General features: G+C 36.2%; 1 protein-coding gene and 1 non-coding gene across 3 annotated transcripts; both read right to left on the bottom strand.

Annotated features, from left to right (window-relative positions):
- Window positions 1–3876: 3876 nt before the first annotated feature.
- On the bottom strand, window positions 3877–3981 carry LOC143847697 (U6 spliceosomal RNA). The gene has a single exon (XR_013235214.1). It is a non-coding gene; the product is annotated as a U6 spliceosomal RNA (small nuclear RNA).
- Window positions 3982–7985: 4004 nt separating this feature from the next.
- Window positions 7986–13161, bottom strand: LOC143892554 (transcription factor JUNGBRUNNEN 1-like). 2 transcript variants are annotated; one of them, XM_077397266.1, is made up of 3 exons: window positions 12961–13161; window positions 9322–9623; window positions 7986–8538 (listed from the first exon to the last, which is right to left on the bottom strand). In XM_077397266.1, exons 1-3 carry the CDS (start codon window positions 13145–13147, stop codon window positions 8122–8124), a joined length of 906 nt encoding a protein of 301 aa, XP_077253381.1. In that variant the 5' UTR covers window positions 13148–13161; the 3' UTR covers window positions 7986–8121. The 2 variants fall into 2 exon arrangements, with proteins under 2 accessions (XP_077253381.1, XP_077253382.1); XM_077397267.1 differs by having other exon boundaries at window positions 9322–9620.
- Between the last annotated feature and the right edge of the window lie 7109 nt (window positions 13162–20270).

Raw genomic sequence — 20270 nt, 5'->3', positions numbered from 1 at the left:
ATAGACTTGAAGTCCATGATAATGTCCATATTTAACTGAGATGTCCATCAAAATAAAGGGGTATGAGTCGTGGTTTAAACGATAAACATTCGTCTCAGGATTGTGTCTAACACATAAATTTTAGAAAATAAAAAGTTGGCATACAATTGGACAGTAAAAAAGGATAAAATTCAACGGCCTACATTTAAAGAGCAACTATCCCTTGACCGAAGGGCTTGGATCAATGTTTCAAAACCCCATCCAAGGGGGGACTCATTAGATGTGCAATTTGGATCAATGTTTCAGAACGTGGATGCCTGCGAGACATGGGCAAAGCAAATCCTAGTCGATTACCTGGTTGCCGAGGCTGAGGACATCGTTGACACGGTCATAACTTAGGAGTGTCGAGGGAATTCTGATAGACTTGGTAGGACAGGACAAAATATGGATTCTAGACTTGGACTCAAAGACTCAGAGAAGAACTCGGCCAACGTACTAGGGAGTCAACTCAGGCACCCGACTCTTACTGTAAAAAGGTGGTAACCAGGGACGGAGCGGGGGGGGGGGGGGGGGGGGGGGCACTTGCCCCCCCTCAAAATTGAAAAATTCTCAATTTCTCAGGATCTATATAAGTATGGACAAAGTGAGGGGATGAGAACATAGTGTTTTTTTCAACATCGAATAATCTGTGTCCAAAATTGTCCAAAATTGTAATTGTCAAAAATTGACTCTCTCTCTCTCTCTCTCTCTCTCTCTCTCTCTCTCTGGGATGAGAACATATCGTTATTTTCAACTTCGAATAATCTGTGTACAAAATTGTCCAAAATTGTAATTGTCAGAAATTGACTCTTGCAATTAATGCCTCTCTCTCTCTCTCTCTCTAGGATGAGAACATAGGCGTTTTTTTCAACTTCGAATAATCTATGTACAAAATTGTCCAAAATGTAATTGTCAGAAATTGACTCTTGCAATGAATACTTCTCTCTCTCTCTCTCTCTCTCTCTCTAGGATGAGAACATAGCGTTTTTTTTCAACTTCGAATAATCTGTGTACAAAATTGTCCAAAATTGTAATTGTCGGAAATTAACTCTTGCAATCAATCTCTCTCTCTCTCTCTCTCTGGGATGAGAACAGAGCGTTTTTTTCAACTTCAAATAATGTGTACAAAATTGTCCAAAATTGTAATTGTCAGAAATTTACTCTTGCAATTACTATCTCTCTCTCTCTCTCTCTCTCTCTCTCTCTCTGAGATGAGATGAGAACATAGCGTTTTTTTCAACTTCGAATAATCTGTGTACAAAATTGTCCAAAATTGTAATTGTCAGGAATTGACTCTTGCAATTGATAACTCTCTCTCTCTCTCTCTCTCTCTCTCTCTCTCTCTCTCTCTCTCTCTTCAGGGAACTAAAAATCTCCTATGACATTGTGGATTTGTGGCCTACAAATGAACGGTTCGATCATCCTCTGAAGCGGGACCCAGAACAAAACTGGAATTCATGCATACACACACCATATAAAATCTCCACTGATACGCTCAAAATATATCAGTTGTAAAATGGTGTAAGCTCGTATAGTTCAAATTATTTTTAAAAAAGTATTGTATAACTTACCATAGGATGATCCAAGATGTCCATTCGATGGGCCACATCGTAAATACACTGCACCCCAATGGAAATGGTTTTTGGGGTGCAATGTATTTACGATGTTAGGGTCATAGCCCAAAAACTCATTTCGATAGGATGATCCTAGGCCACATCGTAAATACATTGCACCCCAATGAAAATGGTTTTTGGGGTGCAATGTATTTCCGATGTTAGGGTCATAGCCCAAAAACACATTTCAATAGGATGATCCTAGATCGTACTACAATATGTATTGGAATTGCATATTATGGAGACCTTTCATAGAGCTAGGATCGTTCTATTGAAATGAGTTTTCTGGCATAGCCTTACAAATGAACGGTTTGGATCATCATATGGTAAGTTGTATAATACTTTTTGAATGACACAACTTTCACCATCCCAAAACAAATTACCCATGCCATGCTAGGAGTGTTAAATAGTGGGCCCAACCCGTCAAAACATGTAATATAATTTTGCCCCACTACATGAAACGTAAGGGAAAAGTTATACTAGCCCCCTTTTTTAACTTGGGAGAAACCTTCTAGTGTAAAAGAGTAATGGGCCTCACCCATGTTCTGCCCCTCCTCGAGCAAATTCCTGGCTCCGCCCCTGCACTGCACTGGTAACCAATCTATAAAAAAGAAAAAGGGGAATTTGCTGAGGAGAAAAAGAAAGAGCAGAAAAAACCCATATTTCCTCAAATTACAAGTACTTTGTTTCACCTCATCTTTTCTTACAATTCAAATAAACAGACAATCCTAACCATCCAATCCAATGACTGTTTTTTGGAAAACGGTAACTTTTATCAAATCCCATCCGTATTACAACATATTACAATTCCGTGCAGCAAACAAGATGTCACCCGACAAGATTACAATCTCTGAACCCCTTACAATGCAGCCACTGGGACAAACCTGAGCATTATTCAAAGACTTGCCAAAACCACCTCCTCCATAGCTGGTTTGCCCAGTCAAGTTTATCAGCTTTTCTCATTTGGAGAACGAAGCATTTGGGAGGATTGAGGGCAAATGATTCTGGGGCACTCACAAATTTCTGCAATAATAATGTTTGACAACTTCCAAGGACATCTGAGGATTGTTTACCAATGGATGGTTGATAAAATTAACCAACAATCAACATTCAAATTATGAAAGTCCCTAAATCAAGTGGCTACTGTTACTAATAATTGTTACTGTTTTTATCAAACCATTATGTGAAAAAACTAATTATACCTCCGGCAATGATGATGCTCTGCAATCTACTCCATCTTACCATTGAAGATGCTCAACAATCTACTCAATCTGACCATTCAAGATGCTCCTCCTTGGAGATATCGTCGATCACTAGAAAGATCTTCCAATCTAACCAATTTATGATGCTCGGATCAATAGAATCCTAGACTTTGCCATGGTAGATCAGCGATCAACTAGAAGAAATATATAGCCTCTCCAAGTGTCTTGCTCCCATTAAGCCAAGACATATATTTATAAGTGAATGGGATTAGGGCTCGGTCTCCTAATGCAGCAAATGCAGCATGTCGTTTATATTTTCGGACTCTACGGCATTAACTTATCTGAGATTCTGTTTAGTAAAACTCCTAAATATGGATTAATGTTAATAAATGTGGGCAATGTGGGCCACTCTATGAGAGATAGCTCCAACATTTGATTCTAAGGCTATGAGCCATCTAAGAATGCAGATCAATTGGACGATCTAGATCAATGTGAATGTGCATTAATTACATGACAATCCTGGGTTGTACAATGAATATTTGAGCATAATTTACATTGGTATGCCTTTCAGTTAAGTAAGGCATTCCATTATCAAAACCAATCTCCTCTTTTCATGATAACTCATTTGTTTCTAGTCCGATAATCTCATTGATCCTCCCATAACCATCTTGTTCTATTCCTGTTTCAGAGTCTCGTGGCATCATAGGGTATTACTACTCGGAGAAATACGCAGCACAAGGGACTAATTTACATGGAAAGAATGTAGAGGAAAGGGCTACTGTAGGGCACTGGTTAGAAGTTCAGGGGCAGAACTAAGATCCACTCATTTACACTTTAGTACTCCAGCTCTTGTATTTGCCAAAGATGGGTCTTTCACTAGATCACAAGTCCATAACAGAGAGTGAGGAAAAGCTGAGAAATGTGTTGGATATCTATGAGGAGAGGCTGTCCAAGCGCAAGTAAATTGGGAGAAGATTTCTATAGCCTTACTGTTCTGACCCACCTCACCTTCGCACCACTATTTTTCAGTTTTGTTGAAAGTTAAAAATTTGGACCATTTCTCGATTTGTGCGTGTGTTCCATGTGCAGGGGCCATGCTAATCTTCTCTGTATCGTTCCAATTTTATCGGATGTCTCGAAAGAAAAACATCCTGTGAATGATATTGGATTGTTCCTATTTTAATATAAAAAGAATGGTTTAAAAAATCGTTTTTAAAAAGTTACTCTTTATTTACAGTTTTGCGCCTCAAATTCAAAAAGTGTGTTTTCACTCTTCCCACCTAAAATTTTTAGTCTCACGTTAGAAAGCGAGAGAAATCTTCACGGGTACATAGAGCATCTCATTCCCTTTGCATTGTGAATGAGAAGAGGAGATAGGATCCTACACACATGGGCCTTTGGGCCCACAGGAGGGATTTGGGCCATTTGGCTAGACCAGTCCGAAAACTTGCTAACTGGGTGTATGCACATGATATAATTTTGAATTTTTTAAAAGAGATGAAGTTCATTTTGTTCACTGATTTGGACTGTTGGATTGCGTGAGTGTTGCCTCAACTGCCATGTGTGGTTTTTAATTTAGAAGGGATTTGCTAGCCTCTGTGGCTGCTGTCAAATAAAACAGACCATCCGCGAAAAGCCTTTTGCGATGGATGCTAGCAAATCCCAATTTAGAAACGCCACTTAATAATGTCTAAAAACAGCTTTACAATTTAATGAACGTCTCTAAGGGCGTATTTTGAACTGACACATTTTGGCTATAAAATAAGGGGCTATCCTTCATTTTTACATATCACATATACATTAAAAGCGCTCTCTGTTTCAATGTTCTTTGCAAAACACTTTTTGTTAAATGCTCTCTGCTTCTTCTTTTACCTTCTTCATTTTCTCCTTCTTTCTATATTTTTGTTAGGGCAATCGGAGTGTTGAAGTGGGTAGTTAAGATCTCTTCGATCTTGAAGAACGTTTAGAGTGATTGTATAAGATCTTATGTGGGCAATCATTGATCTAAAAAGTACTATCTAGATTGAAGAATGGGATTAGGAGTAAAATCACTGGAGTTACCCATTGACCAAATTGATCTGTAAAGGTATAAGAGTAATTAATATAACTCATCCTTATTGAGACATGGATGACTAGTATAGCCCAATCAACTATATTCGGTAGGCCTGGATAATAGATAGATTGATTAAGCTAATTAGAGTTCTATTGTGTGTGGAACTCTAAGAGGTGTTTTTCTATAAATAAGTAGTTGGTCTCTGCTTCCATTTAATTGACCAAAGAAGAATCTTCCCCACAAGAGAGAATAGGAAAATCAAGATAAGTTTCCCCACCAGAGAGGCAATAGAAGGTCCAGCGCGGTTGATTACCGCAATGGGCGATCAAGATAAGTTTCTTAATCTTCCTTCTATATTCTAGTTTATTTGCATGGTTGGAACGAGCTCCGTCGATCACCGCATTGCCCTATACTCAGTCTCATCATTTGATTTAACAACAATTGATTGTTTCCTGCTCATCCAACTAACTGAAGTACTTCTAAGATACAATAACTCGCATTAAAAAGATCATCATCTACATAACCTGCCTAATTGAAAAAAAAAACCTGCCTAGTCAACATCGATTAATGACTCCACATCTAAATAACCATGATTAGCGTCTGCCTGTCCTGACACCAGTATGATGTTTCAATGATGAAGAATTTTGTAATCTTAATGTTGACAGTTTTACCTTAATAGAACCCAGATCTGGATGATTAGTGAGAAATTTATAAAAATGTGTCTACTTTTTACAAATGACTTAGATTTAAATGAATTAATTCTCAAAAACTCTTTTTTTCAAAGTCATTATCAAGGGTTGATTGATGTGTAGATCCCATAAAATATCCTACTCTCAAAATTAATTTCAAAGAAAATGACATTTGCAATCATATTCTGTAGTGCGATGGCAAGACCATTTGCTAATGGCAATCACATTAAACTATTTTTTTTTTTAAATCCGTTGGAATTACAATAATACTTCTTCAAATATCTTGATTTTTCTAAAAAAAAGGTTCTTTTCAGTGTAGACCTTCATATTTTATTTACTGTCATAGTTTGCTGGATACTTTGAAATTAAGTTCTAGATAATTCATTCGATCTTAAGGTTGCATGAACCAATCAAATGAATCCCCCCTCTCACTTTTCAAGTAATTTCCTATATATTACACCATATAATTCGATCTTTATATTAAGGATGATCCCAACCCACCAATCTATAAAGGAACTGCATATTATGGAAACCTCTACAGATCGGTTGGCTAGGATCATCCTATGGAAATGATTTTTGGGGCACAACCCATTTACGTTGTGGCCAATCACATGGACGGTTTGGATCATTCTATAGTGCGGTCCGTACAGTAGTTTTTGAATAGTAAGGGACTATAAGGGCTTACACCATATAAAATCTCTAATTTATGATCCAAAAGGGACTATATGGGCTTACACCATATAAAATCTCTCATTTATGATCCAAAACTTCCATGTATAGCTACATAGATCGTGTAGTTTTTGTAATATTTTCAAGTAGTAGGATTCTCTAGCCAAATTACTTCATTTACGTGTATTTTCCTTCAAGATCAGTGAAACATAGAAGCATTATCTGAAGCTAAAAATTCCCATGATTCCAAATGTTTGAACCGTGAAAATAGAGCGAATCTAGAATTCTAAGATCTGCTTCTAAATTCGAATGGCATTGGTGATTGCACTTTTCCATGCAATAACAAGAGACAGAGAATACAAAAGTACAAAGAGCTGAACCAATTGATATTCATGTGATTCATTTTTCATATTCTTGGATGTTTTGTGTGAACATTTTAGTTCATTATCCTAGACTTAATGAGAACCTCACTAATTTAAGTATAGAGCCATTCACCGAATCAGGTAGAATTGGTGTCAGACCAACTTCCAAATTCGATAATAGACCAAAATTAATGTTCTTGATATGGTCATTGCAGAGGGTGAATCCTTAAACGTGATAAAACGGTTGAGGGAATCACACCCCATCCTTGTATGTTTGCACACTGGATTGATGCGATCTTGGACTGAGGGACAGGTACCTCCATTTCATTTCATCATGTAAGAAGATCAGCTAATAGTGAGGTCGATAGTCTAGCTAAGGAGGGTGCCTGAAGGGATGAGATGAAAACCTTTGACCCCCAATGAGGGGGTTATTGTATTGTGGTCGGTGTCTTTTCTTTTGTTTCTTGTTTGTTCTTGATCATCTCGTTCGCCGGGGTTCTCCCCCTGTTTGTTTATCTATTAATTTAATTCTTTTCCATTAAAAAAGCACCTTCCAACTTAAACGAAATGAAATACTCCGAATCCCTAACTAAGGTGCAAGTCATTGTCAAAATTCCAATAAGTTAGAATTTCCATAACTTCGACAAAATAAAATACTCCAAATTTCAAAAGAAAGATAAACCCAAAATAGGAAAAGGGGAGGATTGCCTTCCCCTCTCCGCTCGGCGACACCCTAAAAAGGACCTGCTTAACAAGGCAAAACATGGGTCCCCGATGGACTCATTTGAGACCCGAACCACAAGATTCCAGTGGACCTCTTCTACAAACTATGTTGAGCATGAAACAAAGCCCTAATGGGCCTTGTACATGGAAATTATTTGTTCCTTGGGTAATTTCTATCACAGTTACAAAATTCTCCAAATAATTGAAAATTATTGAAAAAATCTAGAATTTTTTATGGCCATTTCAAAATTTTAAAAATCCCAACAATAAAAAATTCTCCAACTTTTCTAATTAAATGAGAACTTTCTAAATTTAAAATTTATCATATGAATAATTCATTACCTTTTCATATATTACTTGTAAATTCAAAACTAATAAAAAAGAACAAACCTAGATGCACTTAATCATCCTTCCATGCTCTTAAAAAATTGAACACGGTTCCTGATCTGATGAACACTTACACTTAACCATCCTTCCATTCCTTTTGCCTTCTCTTGATTAGAAAAAAAAAAAAAAAAAACATATATGTATATATAGTATACTTTCGTGTGTCTTTGTGTGTGAGTGGGTCTGCGTGTATGTGTATATGTTCACTTTTCAACTATGATTTCTAACCATGTAAATCTTCCCTACATAGCTACTTAATCAAGCCACTCTTTGTATTACTCTATGTATGTCATCAAGGTAATTAATTACAATGTCACAACAACCCTCCGAATCTATCAAGGGGGTATCTACAACCATTGTATTATTCTATGTATGTCATCAGGGTCGTTAATTACAAGGTAAAAACTACCCTCCGAATCTATCAAGGGGGTATCTACAACCATACACAAGTGTTGGATCAACAGCAAACTCTACAATTGCACTGAGCTCATCCCAATTCCCAGCAGTGTAGAATTCTCCAGAATTCGGATTTGGGTAGCTTGAATACAAACTTGTGAAGGGAGGTTGTGCTATTGAGCTCAACTGACCTGAAAATAACTGAGTATTTTCTTCAAGGTGATTAACAGTAGGCTTCTTCTCAATCTGTTGGATAGTTGAAGCTCCAAAAGAACTGTACTTGTCCCTGCCATCAGACTCAAAACTGCATGTTTGGGAACTTGATTCAGTTGGTTTTTGCTTGATTGAGGAGGAATTTCTTAAATCCGGAATGTATTTCTTATACGAAACAGCTCTCTTTAAAATTCGGCAAATCGTCCAAATTTCCTGCCGCCCAAAAAGATAAATCTTTATTGAGAATCTTATTAAAAAAACTATTGAAAAAGGAATGAACCCCATAAAAGAAGCTAGTATTAGTGCTTATTAGGGTTGCAACTTGGGTTGGGCGGATCGGGTTTTCCATAAACCTACCCTACCCAAGAAATTATCTTAGGTCAGGTCGGATCGAGTTGGGAAAACTCAAGATTCATAAACCTGACCCTACGCTAGATACTTTCTCAGGTCGGATCATGTTTTAATGTTTAGCCTAGGATAGTGATTAATTTCAAAAGATTGTAGAAAACAAAAATCTTCACACGTCAAAAATATAAAAATTCAAGTTATTGAGTGCATAAATTCAAGGAGGAAACTACTTTTTCTCAATCACAAACCTGATCACCTCAATGAATACATTTATAGCAATATACTGAAAAATAATTTGTCATGTTATTCAAGAAATATTTAAAAAGGTCATAGTACACTTATAAGAGTTGAGTCGGGTTTCAATTTTCGAATTTTTTTCTTTAAACCCGACAGGCCCAAGATTGGGTCTGATTTTTCAACTTGAAACCGGACCCAACCCAAGACCCATGATTTCTAAACCTGACCCAGGTTATTCAAATGTCAGATACCCCTGGCATAGAGAACCAATCTTGAGTGAAATAAATACCACGACTTCACTCTTTTTCAATAAAATCGTCACGTAGTAAATCAACAACCCGACCCAAGTTGCAACCTTAGTGCTGATGAGAATAAGAAAATATGAGAGAAAAAGAAGAGAAGAAATCTTACAGCTTCTTGGGTGTTCCTGGCATTGAGGGGATTGGTGTTCTTTTGGCTGGGTGGAAGGCGAAATTCATGCATCATCCAATCAGTTTTGGTGCCTTTTCCTGCGCTCCCAACATAATAAACAAGCGATTTCTTGAGGCCAATGCACTCATTGTTTTTGTCTCCAGAAGAATAGATTGGCCTATCAATGCCTGTGGCTTTCCAAAAACCAGAACCTGTGACCCTATTGGGTCTTATGCTATTCCTGTATTTCCTCCCTCTCAAGCAAAAGAAATACCACTCTTTGTCTCCCACGCTACTAACTTCTTCATGGCCAAAACACAAATATTGACAAAACCCCATCAGTTTTTCTTCTTTTGTAGCAGTCAGAAAAAATTAACATGGAAAGAAATTCACTAGTCTTGTTTAATTTTCCTTCATTTTATGTCATTTCTAAGAACAATTAAGAAATTAGTTTCGTTTTTTTCTGCAAGAATAAAGCTGTAGAAATGGAGAAAGAACATCGCCGCATTCTACTCTGGAGCAAACCCTTGAATCCACGAGGAAGAGAAAAGAGAAAAAAATCAACACCGTAGTAAATTCACTATTATTGTATAATTTTCATCTATTTTATGTCATTTTTAACAAGGACTAAGAAATTATTTTCGGTCATCGATGTTGGAATAAAGCTGTAGGAACGAAGGAGAATATCATTGTCATCTACCTTCGAGCAAACCCTTGAATCCACAAGGAAGATAAAAGAGAAATTAAAAATCAAAATGGTAGTAAATTCACTATTATTGTATAATTTTTTTCTATTTTATGTCATTTTTAACGACTGAGAAATTAGTTTCGGTTACGAATAAAGCTGTAGAAATGGACGGAGAAGATCACCATCTTCTACTTTTCGAGCAAACCCTTGAATCCTCAAGGAAGATCAAAGAATAAACTTCATTAAAAACAAAATTAATCCATTGATAATAATCAAAAGCTCCTTTACAATATGATTACGGAACCTTAAATGGGCCTCAAGACTAGAGGTGCAACAGTGAGGTCGATAGGCTAGCCAGGCAGGGTGCTTCTAGGGTGTCATTAGAAATCTTCGATTTCCTTCCTCCTTGATAGGTTATGGTTTGTTAATTTTTGGTTCTTTTTCTCTTCGGTTGTCTTGTTTTTTTTATCTTCTTGATCATCAGGTAGCTGCCCGGGTTTCATTCTTTATTAATAAAATTCTTTGCCATTTAAAAAAAAAAAAAAAACTAATAGTAAATTACCTTATAAAATTTGATACGTTGTGCCAGACATGATAATGCATCGTATCTCATCATCAAAATCATTATATATTTTGGAAATTGATATTCCCATTCTCTTCATTTCAAATAATGACACTTGTCTCTTTACTTACACTTCTCTGATTAGCTTCCACATAATACTCTCATCAGCCAATAAGAAAAGTGGTAAGTAAAGTATAGAATTCTATTATTAAGACAAAGGAGTGGACATCATTTCGTTATATTGTTTGTAGAGTTCAATAGCATTTTTAACACTTTTTTCACATTAAACATGTTGGTTTCTTCTAATTGTTGATTCGATACGGTAAAACGATGTTCGGAACTTCAGTTTTACTTTTGAGTGTGTGTATAGGGCTCATGTGAGTGTTGCTGTTAGTATTAAAAACTCATTATTATAGTTGTTCCAGTTGACTTCGAGGGTGTGTTTTTTTATAAGAACACCACCATGCAAACATTTCAAGAATGCTTTCCCCATCGTTGTCCTAGAACGACCTTGACTTTCCAGTTTCATAACTGTATTCTCCCACCTCCATAAGTCCATGTTGTCTGAAAAACAATCTTGTATCAGCAAACAAAAATTTCTCTTCTCCTAGTTTGGGAGAATTAGGAGGAGGATTAGGAGGTGTTCTAAGGAATGAGAGAGGAGACACCATATGGGTGTTTTCAGGCCTATTGGAATCGCGGACTCCAATCAGGGGGGATTAAAGCGGTGGATCAAGGAATAAGGATGTTGGAACCCAATACTCTAGACAAGGTGATAGTAGAAGAAGACTCCTTGAATGTGATAAGGTGGTTGAAGGGAAGCTCATCACATCCATGGAGGGTTTGCAAGATGGATCAACGAGATCTAGCTTGGATCAAGTGGACTGAACTTCAATCTCATTTCATCAAGGAGATTGGCTAATTGAGAGGCCGATTGGCTAGCTAGGGAGGGTGCATCTAGGGCGGAGTTGGAGGTCTTTGATTTCCTCCCCCCTTAATGTCTTTGATGTATAGTGGTGGTTCCTTTCTTTCTTGTTGTCTGTATTGTGTTGATCATCTCGGTCGACGGGGTTTTCCCATGTTTGCTTCTTCTATTAATTTAATTTGTTGTCAATCAAAAAGAAATCTAAATGGATGTTACTGCTCACAACAAGCTATAAACGGACTTAGAGGAGTTTAAAATGGAAAGATGATTGCAAATATCATTTCACTCAGTTGTTATAGTTGTAGTTTTGTACTTCTCAGCATCCTAAATGAAGTTTTGAGAGTGATAAACAATATTTGGTTATTTTGTATAGGAAAAACATTAGAACACTCCTGGTTTCTGAACTTAATTGGATGACTTCAAGAACATAAAATCTAGGCTTATGTTCATGGAATGATCAAGAAGTTGAGGATGGAAAAAAAATCACATAGTCAAGAGAAAGCAATATATTTTTCATCGGAAAAAGAAACAGTGATTTTATGAGTATGAGATGAAGATTTCACGAAAAATTAAAGTATTAAGACTTATGTTCATTGAAAACCAATATATTTTTCATAGGAAAAAAGAAACACTGATTTTATGAGTATGAGATGAAGATTGCGCTACAAATTAAAGTATTATGACTTATGTAGTTCATGTAATGATCAAGAACTAGAGGATGAAAAATAAAATCACATCTTCAAGAAAAAGCAATATATTTTTCATCAGAAAAAGAAACAGTGATTTTATGAGTATGAGATGAAGATTGCACTGAAAATTAAAGTATTAAGACTTATGTTCATTGAAAACCAATATATTTTTCATAGGAAAAAAGAAACACTGATTTTATGAGTATGAGATGAAGATTGCACTAGGCTTATGTTCATGGAGTGATCAAGAACTAGAGGATGAAAACAAATCACATCTTCAAGTAAAACCTATATATTTTTCATAGGAAAAAGAAACACTGATTTTATGCGTATGAGATGAAGATTGAAGTGAAAATTAAAGTATAAAGGCTTACATGTTCATGGAATGATCAAGAACTAGAGGATGAAAAAAAAAACACATCTTCAAGAAAAACCAATATATTTTTCATGGGAAAAAGAAACGGTGATTTTATGAGTATGAGATGAAAATTAAGCTAAAAATTAAAGTAATAAGGCTTATATTCATGGAGTGATCAAGAACAAGAGAATAAAAAAAATTCACATCTTAAAGAAAAACCAATTTATTTTCCATGGGAAAAAGAAACACTGATTTTATGAGTATGAGATGAAGATTACACTAAAAATTATACTACAAAATTAACAAAAATATTCACAGAACAACAACAAAAGTTACACCAAAAAAAAGAAGAGGGAAATTTCATTTCAATTTAAAAAACTGTAAAATGAAATAATAGATTAGAAAACAGCAACTTACTTGGAAGATCCCATGGGTCATACTTGTAGATATCTGTCTGTTTTATGAGTTCTATGCTGAGTGGTTTCTTATCCACCTTTCGCCGGAGATAAAATCCGACAAGCTCTTCGTCAGTCGGATGAAATCGAAATCCTGGAAGCACTACTTCCTTATCATCCTCTAATGAACTAATCTTTTCTAACTCCATATCTCTCTCTCTCTCTCTCTTAATGTTTTCACTGCGCAGTAGAAACCATTTAAGACACCTTTGCATGAAGCCTCTTATAAATATGAAGAGGGGTTGGTTTGGTCAAAGTCATGAGGTTTGATTTTTTGGTCATTAGGGCGACTGTCTTGTATAGGATCCTTCTATTGACGTTTATGGAGATGACTTAGTGGATTTTGATTGGATGTTGTGGTTTTAAGAGAACTGAGAGGGTGACATAGAAAAGTAAGAAATCTGTGACGGAAAATTTGAAAAATTGGTTGCAAGGCAGAGAGAAAGCCTTTTCTAAAGGAGCTTGACATTTGACTAAACTTCATTAGGAATTGAACCTAGCAAAAAATAGCAAATTTCGACTTTTATACTATGATTTTCCTTGGATTCTTCTAGACAATTTTGGATATTTCTATGGTAGGCTGTTAATAAATCAAATAAAAAATTAATAAAAAATTAATAAAAAATATTTTTCTTGCCTATTTTGGCTGAGAGAGAGAGAGAGAGAGAGAGGAAATACTATTATTTTGGTGGGGAATTGAAGAAATATCATTGCTCAAATTGGTGAGGTATATGATTTGTAAAAGTATATGAAGGGAAAATCAAAAAGAAAAGAGAATTGGTATTGACACCCATAGATATAAAGGGTTATCTACCCTGTCAGTTTGTCATATTTGATTTGCTTTTGCAATTTTAGATGGGGAAATGATATTTCCATCCTATTTTCCCAATATTTTCACCCCTTGTGTTTTCATTAGAAAATGATGGCATTTGCACCATTAAGAGATAGTGGAAAAGGCGGTTGAAGTATCTTTTTCTCCTTTAGATGTAGGACAAACTCTCTCTTTTAGATGACAAACCCCTGGTGTCATGTCTCATGTCTGCTTTTAATGGTGTCTATCATGGCCCCAAAAAATATCTCCTGAATTTAGCTCTTTTTCCATATAATATACAAAACGAAATTTTATCAAATTTTGATGAACGATCATAAGGGCATCCCTTGTCCTCATAAGTCTAGAGGTCTCAATGGTCCCAAAGGGTCCGAACTGAGTTGGACAGTACACGGGCACAACAGCTGGATCCATAAAATACGATTAGGATCCATATCCTAAGGTTCAAATTGTGCTGGATGTTGGCCCCAGTTGGATGGATCTTTTGTAGTGTTGTGATCATAAGAGCAAGGCAAGGCAAGGGAGCTTGTGAGATATACGGCCCTATGGCCTGTGTAGAGCTTCACCAAAATACAAATGCAACACCAAAATATAAACATTTATATGTTAAAGCACATTAAAAGTGAGTTGGTGTTCTTTCTCCTTTTCCTTAGAATCTCTACACTTCTTCCTTGAACCTTTACCCTTAAACCTTACTTTTGAAACGTCTCTTGAAGCTTACAATCTCTACACAAAGGACTCCATACTTATAGACCCAAGACACTCCTAAAATAGCTTGTAGTCCTCGTGATTTCTTTAGGTATCTTAAGTGTAAGTTCAATGGTTCCCACCTTGACAATCTTCTAAGTTTTGATAATTCCAAACACAAGCTGATTTGTGTTGTTATTACTAATGTGTTTCATATTTTAGTACATGTATTGGAACTCCAATCAATCAAACACTATTGGTCAAGGACAATGGCATGGATCAAGGCTTGGACAATCTTGGATATCAATTGAGCCAAAGGAAGATGAAGGATTGAACCAATCAAGGAGATCTTTAGAAGCCAAAGCAAAGAGGAGTTGATCCATGGAGACTTGAAGAGTTGAAGAAAAAGTGCAAATCAAGTGCATTTCAAGTCTTTAGATTGTATAAATCTAACTCCATCTGGTATCCCACTTAGAGGCACATTGGATGCCCTAATAGTCTCTCAAAACATGATAATATACATGGGACAAGACCTAGCTAACACACCCAAGAGAATGGAGTACTTTTAGCCTTAAATGTGTAAAATCTGTCAAGACCGGTCGACTGGCCATACCCCGATCGACTGTGGGTTGCACGCTGTTGAAAACATAAAGGTCTAGCAATACTAGACTAGTCGACTACTCCCCCAAGTCGACTGGACTAGGCTGAAAAACTAGTCATTAGGCTACAACTGCTAGTTTTTGGGAAAGTTGTACGTGGGAATAACTATTTTGCCCCTAAAACGGCTAGTTTTGGGCTTCCTCTATATATGTGAATTCCCTAACCATTTGAACCTAACTCTTACATGCCTAAACATGTTCTAAACATAACTAAGAGTGATCAACACCCTTGTGCCTAAAATGGGATTAACTTAAAGGGATTAGATCTAGGAATCAACTTGTATATCTTTCGAAAGATTTGTTGTGAGAGGTTGAGAGTTGATCTTGCCTTTGTAGAGGCTTTTTGTTCTTTCATTTTCTTTGTTACATCATTGTAATTGGCGAATGTGGTGATGTCGCAGAGCCATCTCCACTGGGCGAGTATAGAGGACGCATAGCCATTTCCAGAGCGAGTGTTGAGGACGCAGAGCTTTCCTTGGTTTGTAATTGGTTTGGTCCTCACCGTTAAGGGGATTGGGATTAGTGAAGCCATCAAATATCTTGGTGGAGTGGAGTAGGCCTTGGTGTGGATCCTTGGACCGAACCACTGTATATCTCAGGTGCACTTTTCTTTACTCTTATTCTTTATCTTTGTATGTATTGTGCTTTGAATGTTTAATTTGCCCTTTGTTTTATAATTCCATATTAATTTGGCAAAAGGTTTTAATAGGAAATCCCCATTGACTCTGATAATCATTAATTTTTTATTCACAATTTCCAACCCTAGAAGCTTTTCTTTAAGGTTACTATCTCTACACAGAGAATTTATATGATGCCCGACCGTGAAAATCACAAGGGTAGGGTTTTGACACCCTACCCCTTGATTTTTTATCTAAGTGGGAAATTAAAAAAAGGTGGTTTGACCAAGATAAAAAATCAAGGGGCAGGGTGTGGTTTTGACACCCTGCCCTTGTGATTTTCACTGTCGGGCATCATATAAGAACTCCTCTACACAAAGGACTTCATACTTATAGACCCTAGGCATTAAGAACTCTAGAAAACATACAATAACTTTTACATTTTCCACACATAATAACTATCCTAGAAGACTACATAGGCTCTCCACAAAACCATAAACATTGATTTTTTATTTACAATTTCCAACACTTGATCAAACCTAAAAATAGCTACAAATCCGCTGGTGTGTACGGGATCCAATTGGATAATACTAATATATGAAAATACCCTTCATGTTGTAAATAAAAGAGTGTGTAGGAAGGGAATTTCCATAATATAAATAAAATCGATAAGCAACATTATTGTCCCTCCTTTTACTAAACTAAGTGACAAGGGTCTCTCTCTCTCTCTCTCTCTCTCTCTCTCTCTCTCTCTCTCTCTCTCTCTCTCTCTCTCTCTCTGCTCTTCCTCTAATCCAATTGCAGTTCAAAATAATTTTGTTGTTTACAAGCATTATTTTACTTATTTAAAAATTTAAACTAGTCATAAACTAAAATACTGATTAATATGTACTAACACATACTGATAGTAAACAGGACATTGTATTATTATTTTTTTAAAATCAGGCATAGGTTAATAAAGAAACTAATAAAAAGAATATATTGTTATATATATGTTGGCTGTACATCGATGACCTACTACTAATAAAATAAATTAGTACTAAAATGAAATTGGTTTATAAAGAAACTAATAAAAATATTTCTCACTAAAAATTATGAATACTTTGTGATAAAATATTCTCTAAAGTTTAAAATCAAAAGAAGAATGAATAATCTAATAAGTCTCAATCAAGGGGGGGAAAATTTAAAAAGTTGAATTTTGGTAATATTATATTTCAAGTTTCCAACCATCGCTCTCGAGGACTCAGTAAATTCAATCAGGTTATGATCATAAAAACGACCATAGAATTTCAAGTCAAGTAATAAAAGAAAAAAAGAAGTAAATTAAAAAAGAAAAGAAAGAGTCGCAGAGAGAGAAAAAAAGAAAAAATCAATGTCTCACAAATTAGTCGTAGAAGTAGAAGCTTCCAAGACCCAGTAGCCTGTATTTATTGAGATATGTGACAGGTGTCATATTATCCTGTGTTTATGCTCGATTGTCCATAATCGAGGGCCTTAGCGTGTAATGATATGATTATGGTTAATTTAGAGTGATATTATCATAAATCGAAGGCCCCTCTAAGTAAAATTGAATGGGGTTATTTTAATTTATATTGTTTCACGTGTAAATAATGTAGGAAATTTTAGAAATATTTTTCCTTTCCAAACTTTTCCATAAAATTCCTTCAATATTCAAATAGGGCCTTTGATCAATAGAGATTTGTAGGCAAGCCTAAGATATCTCATTTAAAATCATCTCAACCATTGGATCAATGATGATTTTATTAAATTTTTTGGGTTTTTATGGGTGTTTAGGCTTACTTATATACAACCCTATTAGGGTTTGCCAAATACTACCCAATTCCTCTCATAAGTCATAATTAATCTTCTAAAAGTCTGTGTCAAAAGTCCTTACAAATGAGATGGCAAAGGTCTATTTATAGACCTAGATGGGAAATTAGGAGGAAAACCCTAAAAATCCCACTTGTTAGCCCTCAATTGGTCCTTATTAAGGTCAAAATAGACATTTTACAAAGAGAAATTTCAACCCTTGATCACAATGTTACTCGACGACTGACATCTGTTCCTCTAATAAATGAGGCATCAGCTAATGCAACCGCATGTTTAACATTTATCAAAACTTAGGCCTGAAAGGTCTATTTATAGACCTAGATGGGAAATTAGGAGGAAAACCCTAAAAATCCCAGTTGTTAGCCCTCAATTGGTCCATATTAAGGTCAAAATAGACATTTTACAAAGAGAAATTTCAACCCTTGATCAAAATGTTACTCGATGACTGACATCTGTTCTTCTAATAAATGAGGTATCACCTAATGCAACCGCATGTTTAACATTTATCAAAACTTTGGCCTGAAAAATTTTGTCCTATAGAAATTCATACATGAGTGCAACGGGATTGGCTAATTTAATGATTAAAATGGTCATTTCACTCCCAAAATTCTCAACCATTGACCAAAGGGTCAATAAATGTTGTTTTCACTGTGGCTAGTCAGGGATGATGTCACCTGACATCACCCTCATTCACCCCCTTAACAAGTGTAATTAATGCAGCAAAGTACGGTTAAAAATACTAATGAAATTCCATATATGGCTTCACCTTAGGGTGTCAATTTTGGCTCGGGCTCGGAAGTTCACTCGAGCTTGGCTCGAAAAAAGCTCGGCTTGAATCCTTAACGAGCCGAGCCAAGCCGGCTCGCCAGGCTCGTTAAGCTTAACGAGCCGAGCCCGATTTAGGCCAGGCTCGGCTCGTTAAGAATTTAATATCTTTAAATATATATATATTATATATTAATATATACACTAAAAAGGTTGTCCAGAGAGTGAAAGGGGGAGGCAAAATATGTCACTTCATTTTTGGAACTCCATTTGTTACTTGGACCACCCCCCATAATGTAAAAAAAGTAATCAAATTACACTAGATAGGGCTGTCCAGGGAAGATGAGGGGTGTGAACTTAATATAACCCGAGCTCGGTAAAGCTCGCGAGCTTGGCCGAGTCTGACCGAGCAGAGCCAAGCTGATCCTGGCCAAGCCCGGCTCGTTTACACCCCTAGCTTCACCTAATCGAATAACAATGAGTGTGAAATTGTTATTTAACCATTGGATCAAAAGTGATCAATGGACCATAAACAAAACACAAGGTGGGATGAGAGTTTAGGACAGGCTGTCCAAATAAATCTCCAAATAAATGGCTTGTGGGAAAACTAGGAATTTAGACATGATATTAAGGCCCTGTTTGGATTGCAAGAAAAACATTTCTTATGGATTTTTTTTTCTTCCCACGTTATAGAGCGGAATGATATGATTAAGGATATCATCATAAATTGAAGGTCCCTAAGTAAAAAAATTATAGGTTTGGTTCTCATTATCTTATTTTGTACGAAAATTTTGTAAATTTTAGAATTTTTTTTTTCCCTTCCCAATGTTTTCAAGAAAATTCTTCAATCCAAACAGAGGCTAGGAAAGTTCAGATAATGCCAAATGTAGGAGGGACCATTGCAGAAGGCGTTTCGTGGACCGGTTGTTGCATGAGAGAGCATCCACCTCAGATGAATTAAGTGAATAAGACAAAATCTAAGCCTATGTGGCTGTTTCTCATGCAACATCCGCTCCACAAAATGCCTTCTGCGATGGCCCTTAGCAAATCCCAATGCAGGATGGTTTGTCTTATTTGCCCTTGTTTATATCAAAATTACGAAATTCTTCAGAATGTTTAACATTGTATCATAAATTAGGTAGGAAAAAGAAAAAAGACAGAACGAGGAACGAGAAATCAAATAACATTATTTTCAAGCTCTGTAAACAATCACGTGGCGAGACATTAAGGCACTTTTGATATCATTAACTAAGATCACTATATAATATTGCTAGTATTCAGGTCCATGCATACCATCAAAACCATAGTTAGCAAAACGTGACACGGCAAAAAAAGGGGACGGGAAAAATTCCGGTTTAATACGGTTTTGGATTAAAAAACGTGGTAAAAAAATGTCAAATAAATGGAAACGCCAAAAATATGTTGAATGAAAAAAGAAAAAACGCACGTGTTCAAGACATGAGGGCGTAAAATGGTTGGCTCCACCCTCATGTAGAGGTTTGGGTAGAGATGGTGGGCCTCAAGGAATACATCAGAACACACCATAGGACTCTGCTTCTCCTTCAAAAAATGGGTGTAAGATTTATCTGACACCCATTTTAAGTCGAAAGAAACCAAGAGTAGGGGTAATTCAAATGATGGGTCCCACTCATGCTAGGCATGGTCATAAAATGTATGGCCCCACCCCATCAATATATACTAACCATGTTTCTTACCCTCACCTACGCTGTCAAGGGTGCATCTAGATTGCCCTTTCCTACCCTACTCTCCTCTTTTGTGCGCAAAGTTTTAAATTTCAGTTTAGGCTAAAATTTTGGAAATTTTCGAACTTATCCGAAACTGAAATTTCAATCGAAATCCCCAAATTTCGGGCAAAAATTAGGTA

Source organism: Tasmannia lanceolata, unplaced genomic scaffold (assembly GCF_043159265.1).
Source record: "Tasmannia lanceolata isolate RefF3 unplaced genomic scaffold, GAP_Taslan_0.1 ptg000015l, whole genome shotgun sequence".
In the NCBI taxonomy this organism is placed as follows: domain Eukaryota; kingdom Viridiplantae; phylum Streptophyta; class Magnoliopsida; order Canellales; family Winteraceae; genus Tasmannia; species Tasmannia lanceolata.
This window is presented reverse-complemented; position numbering and strand designations above follow the sequence as displayed.

Bases quoted from the DNA above. Each gene is read 5' to 3' on its own strand.
- LOC143892554 (XM_077397266.1), bottom strand. From the start codon at position 13,147: ATGGAGTTAGAAAAGATTAGTTCATTAGAGGATGATAAGGAAGTAGTG. The intron at 9,624-12,960 runs GTAAGTTGCTGT...TTGGCCATGAAG, and splicing joins TGACCCATGGGATCTTCCAA to AAGTTAGTAGCGTGGGAGAC. The intron at 8,539-9,321 runs GTAAGATTTCTT...TTTGGGCGGCAG, and splicing joins CCAGGAACACCCAAGAAGCT to GAAATTTGGACGATTTGCCG.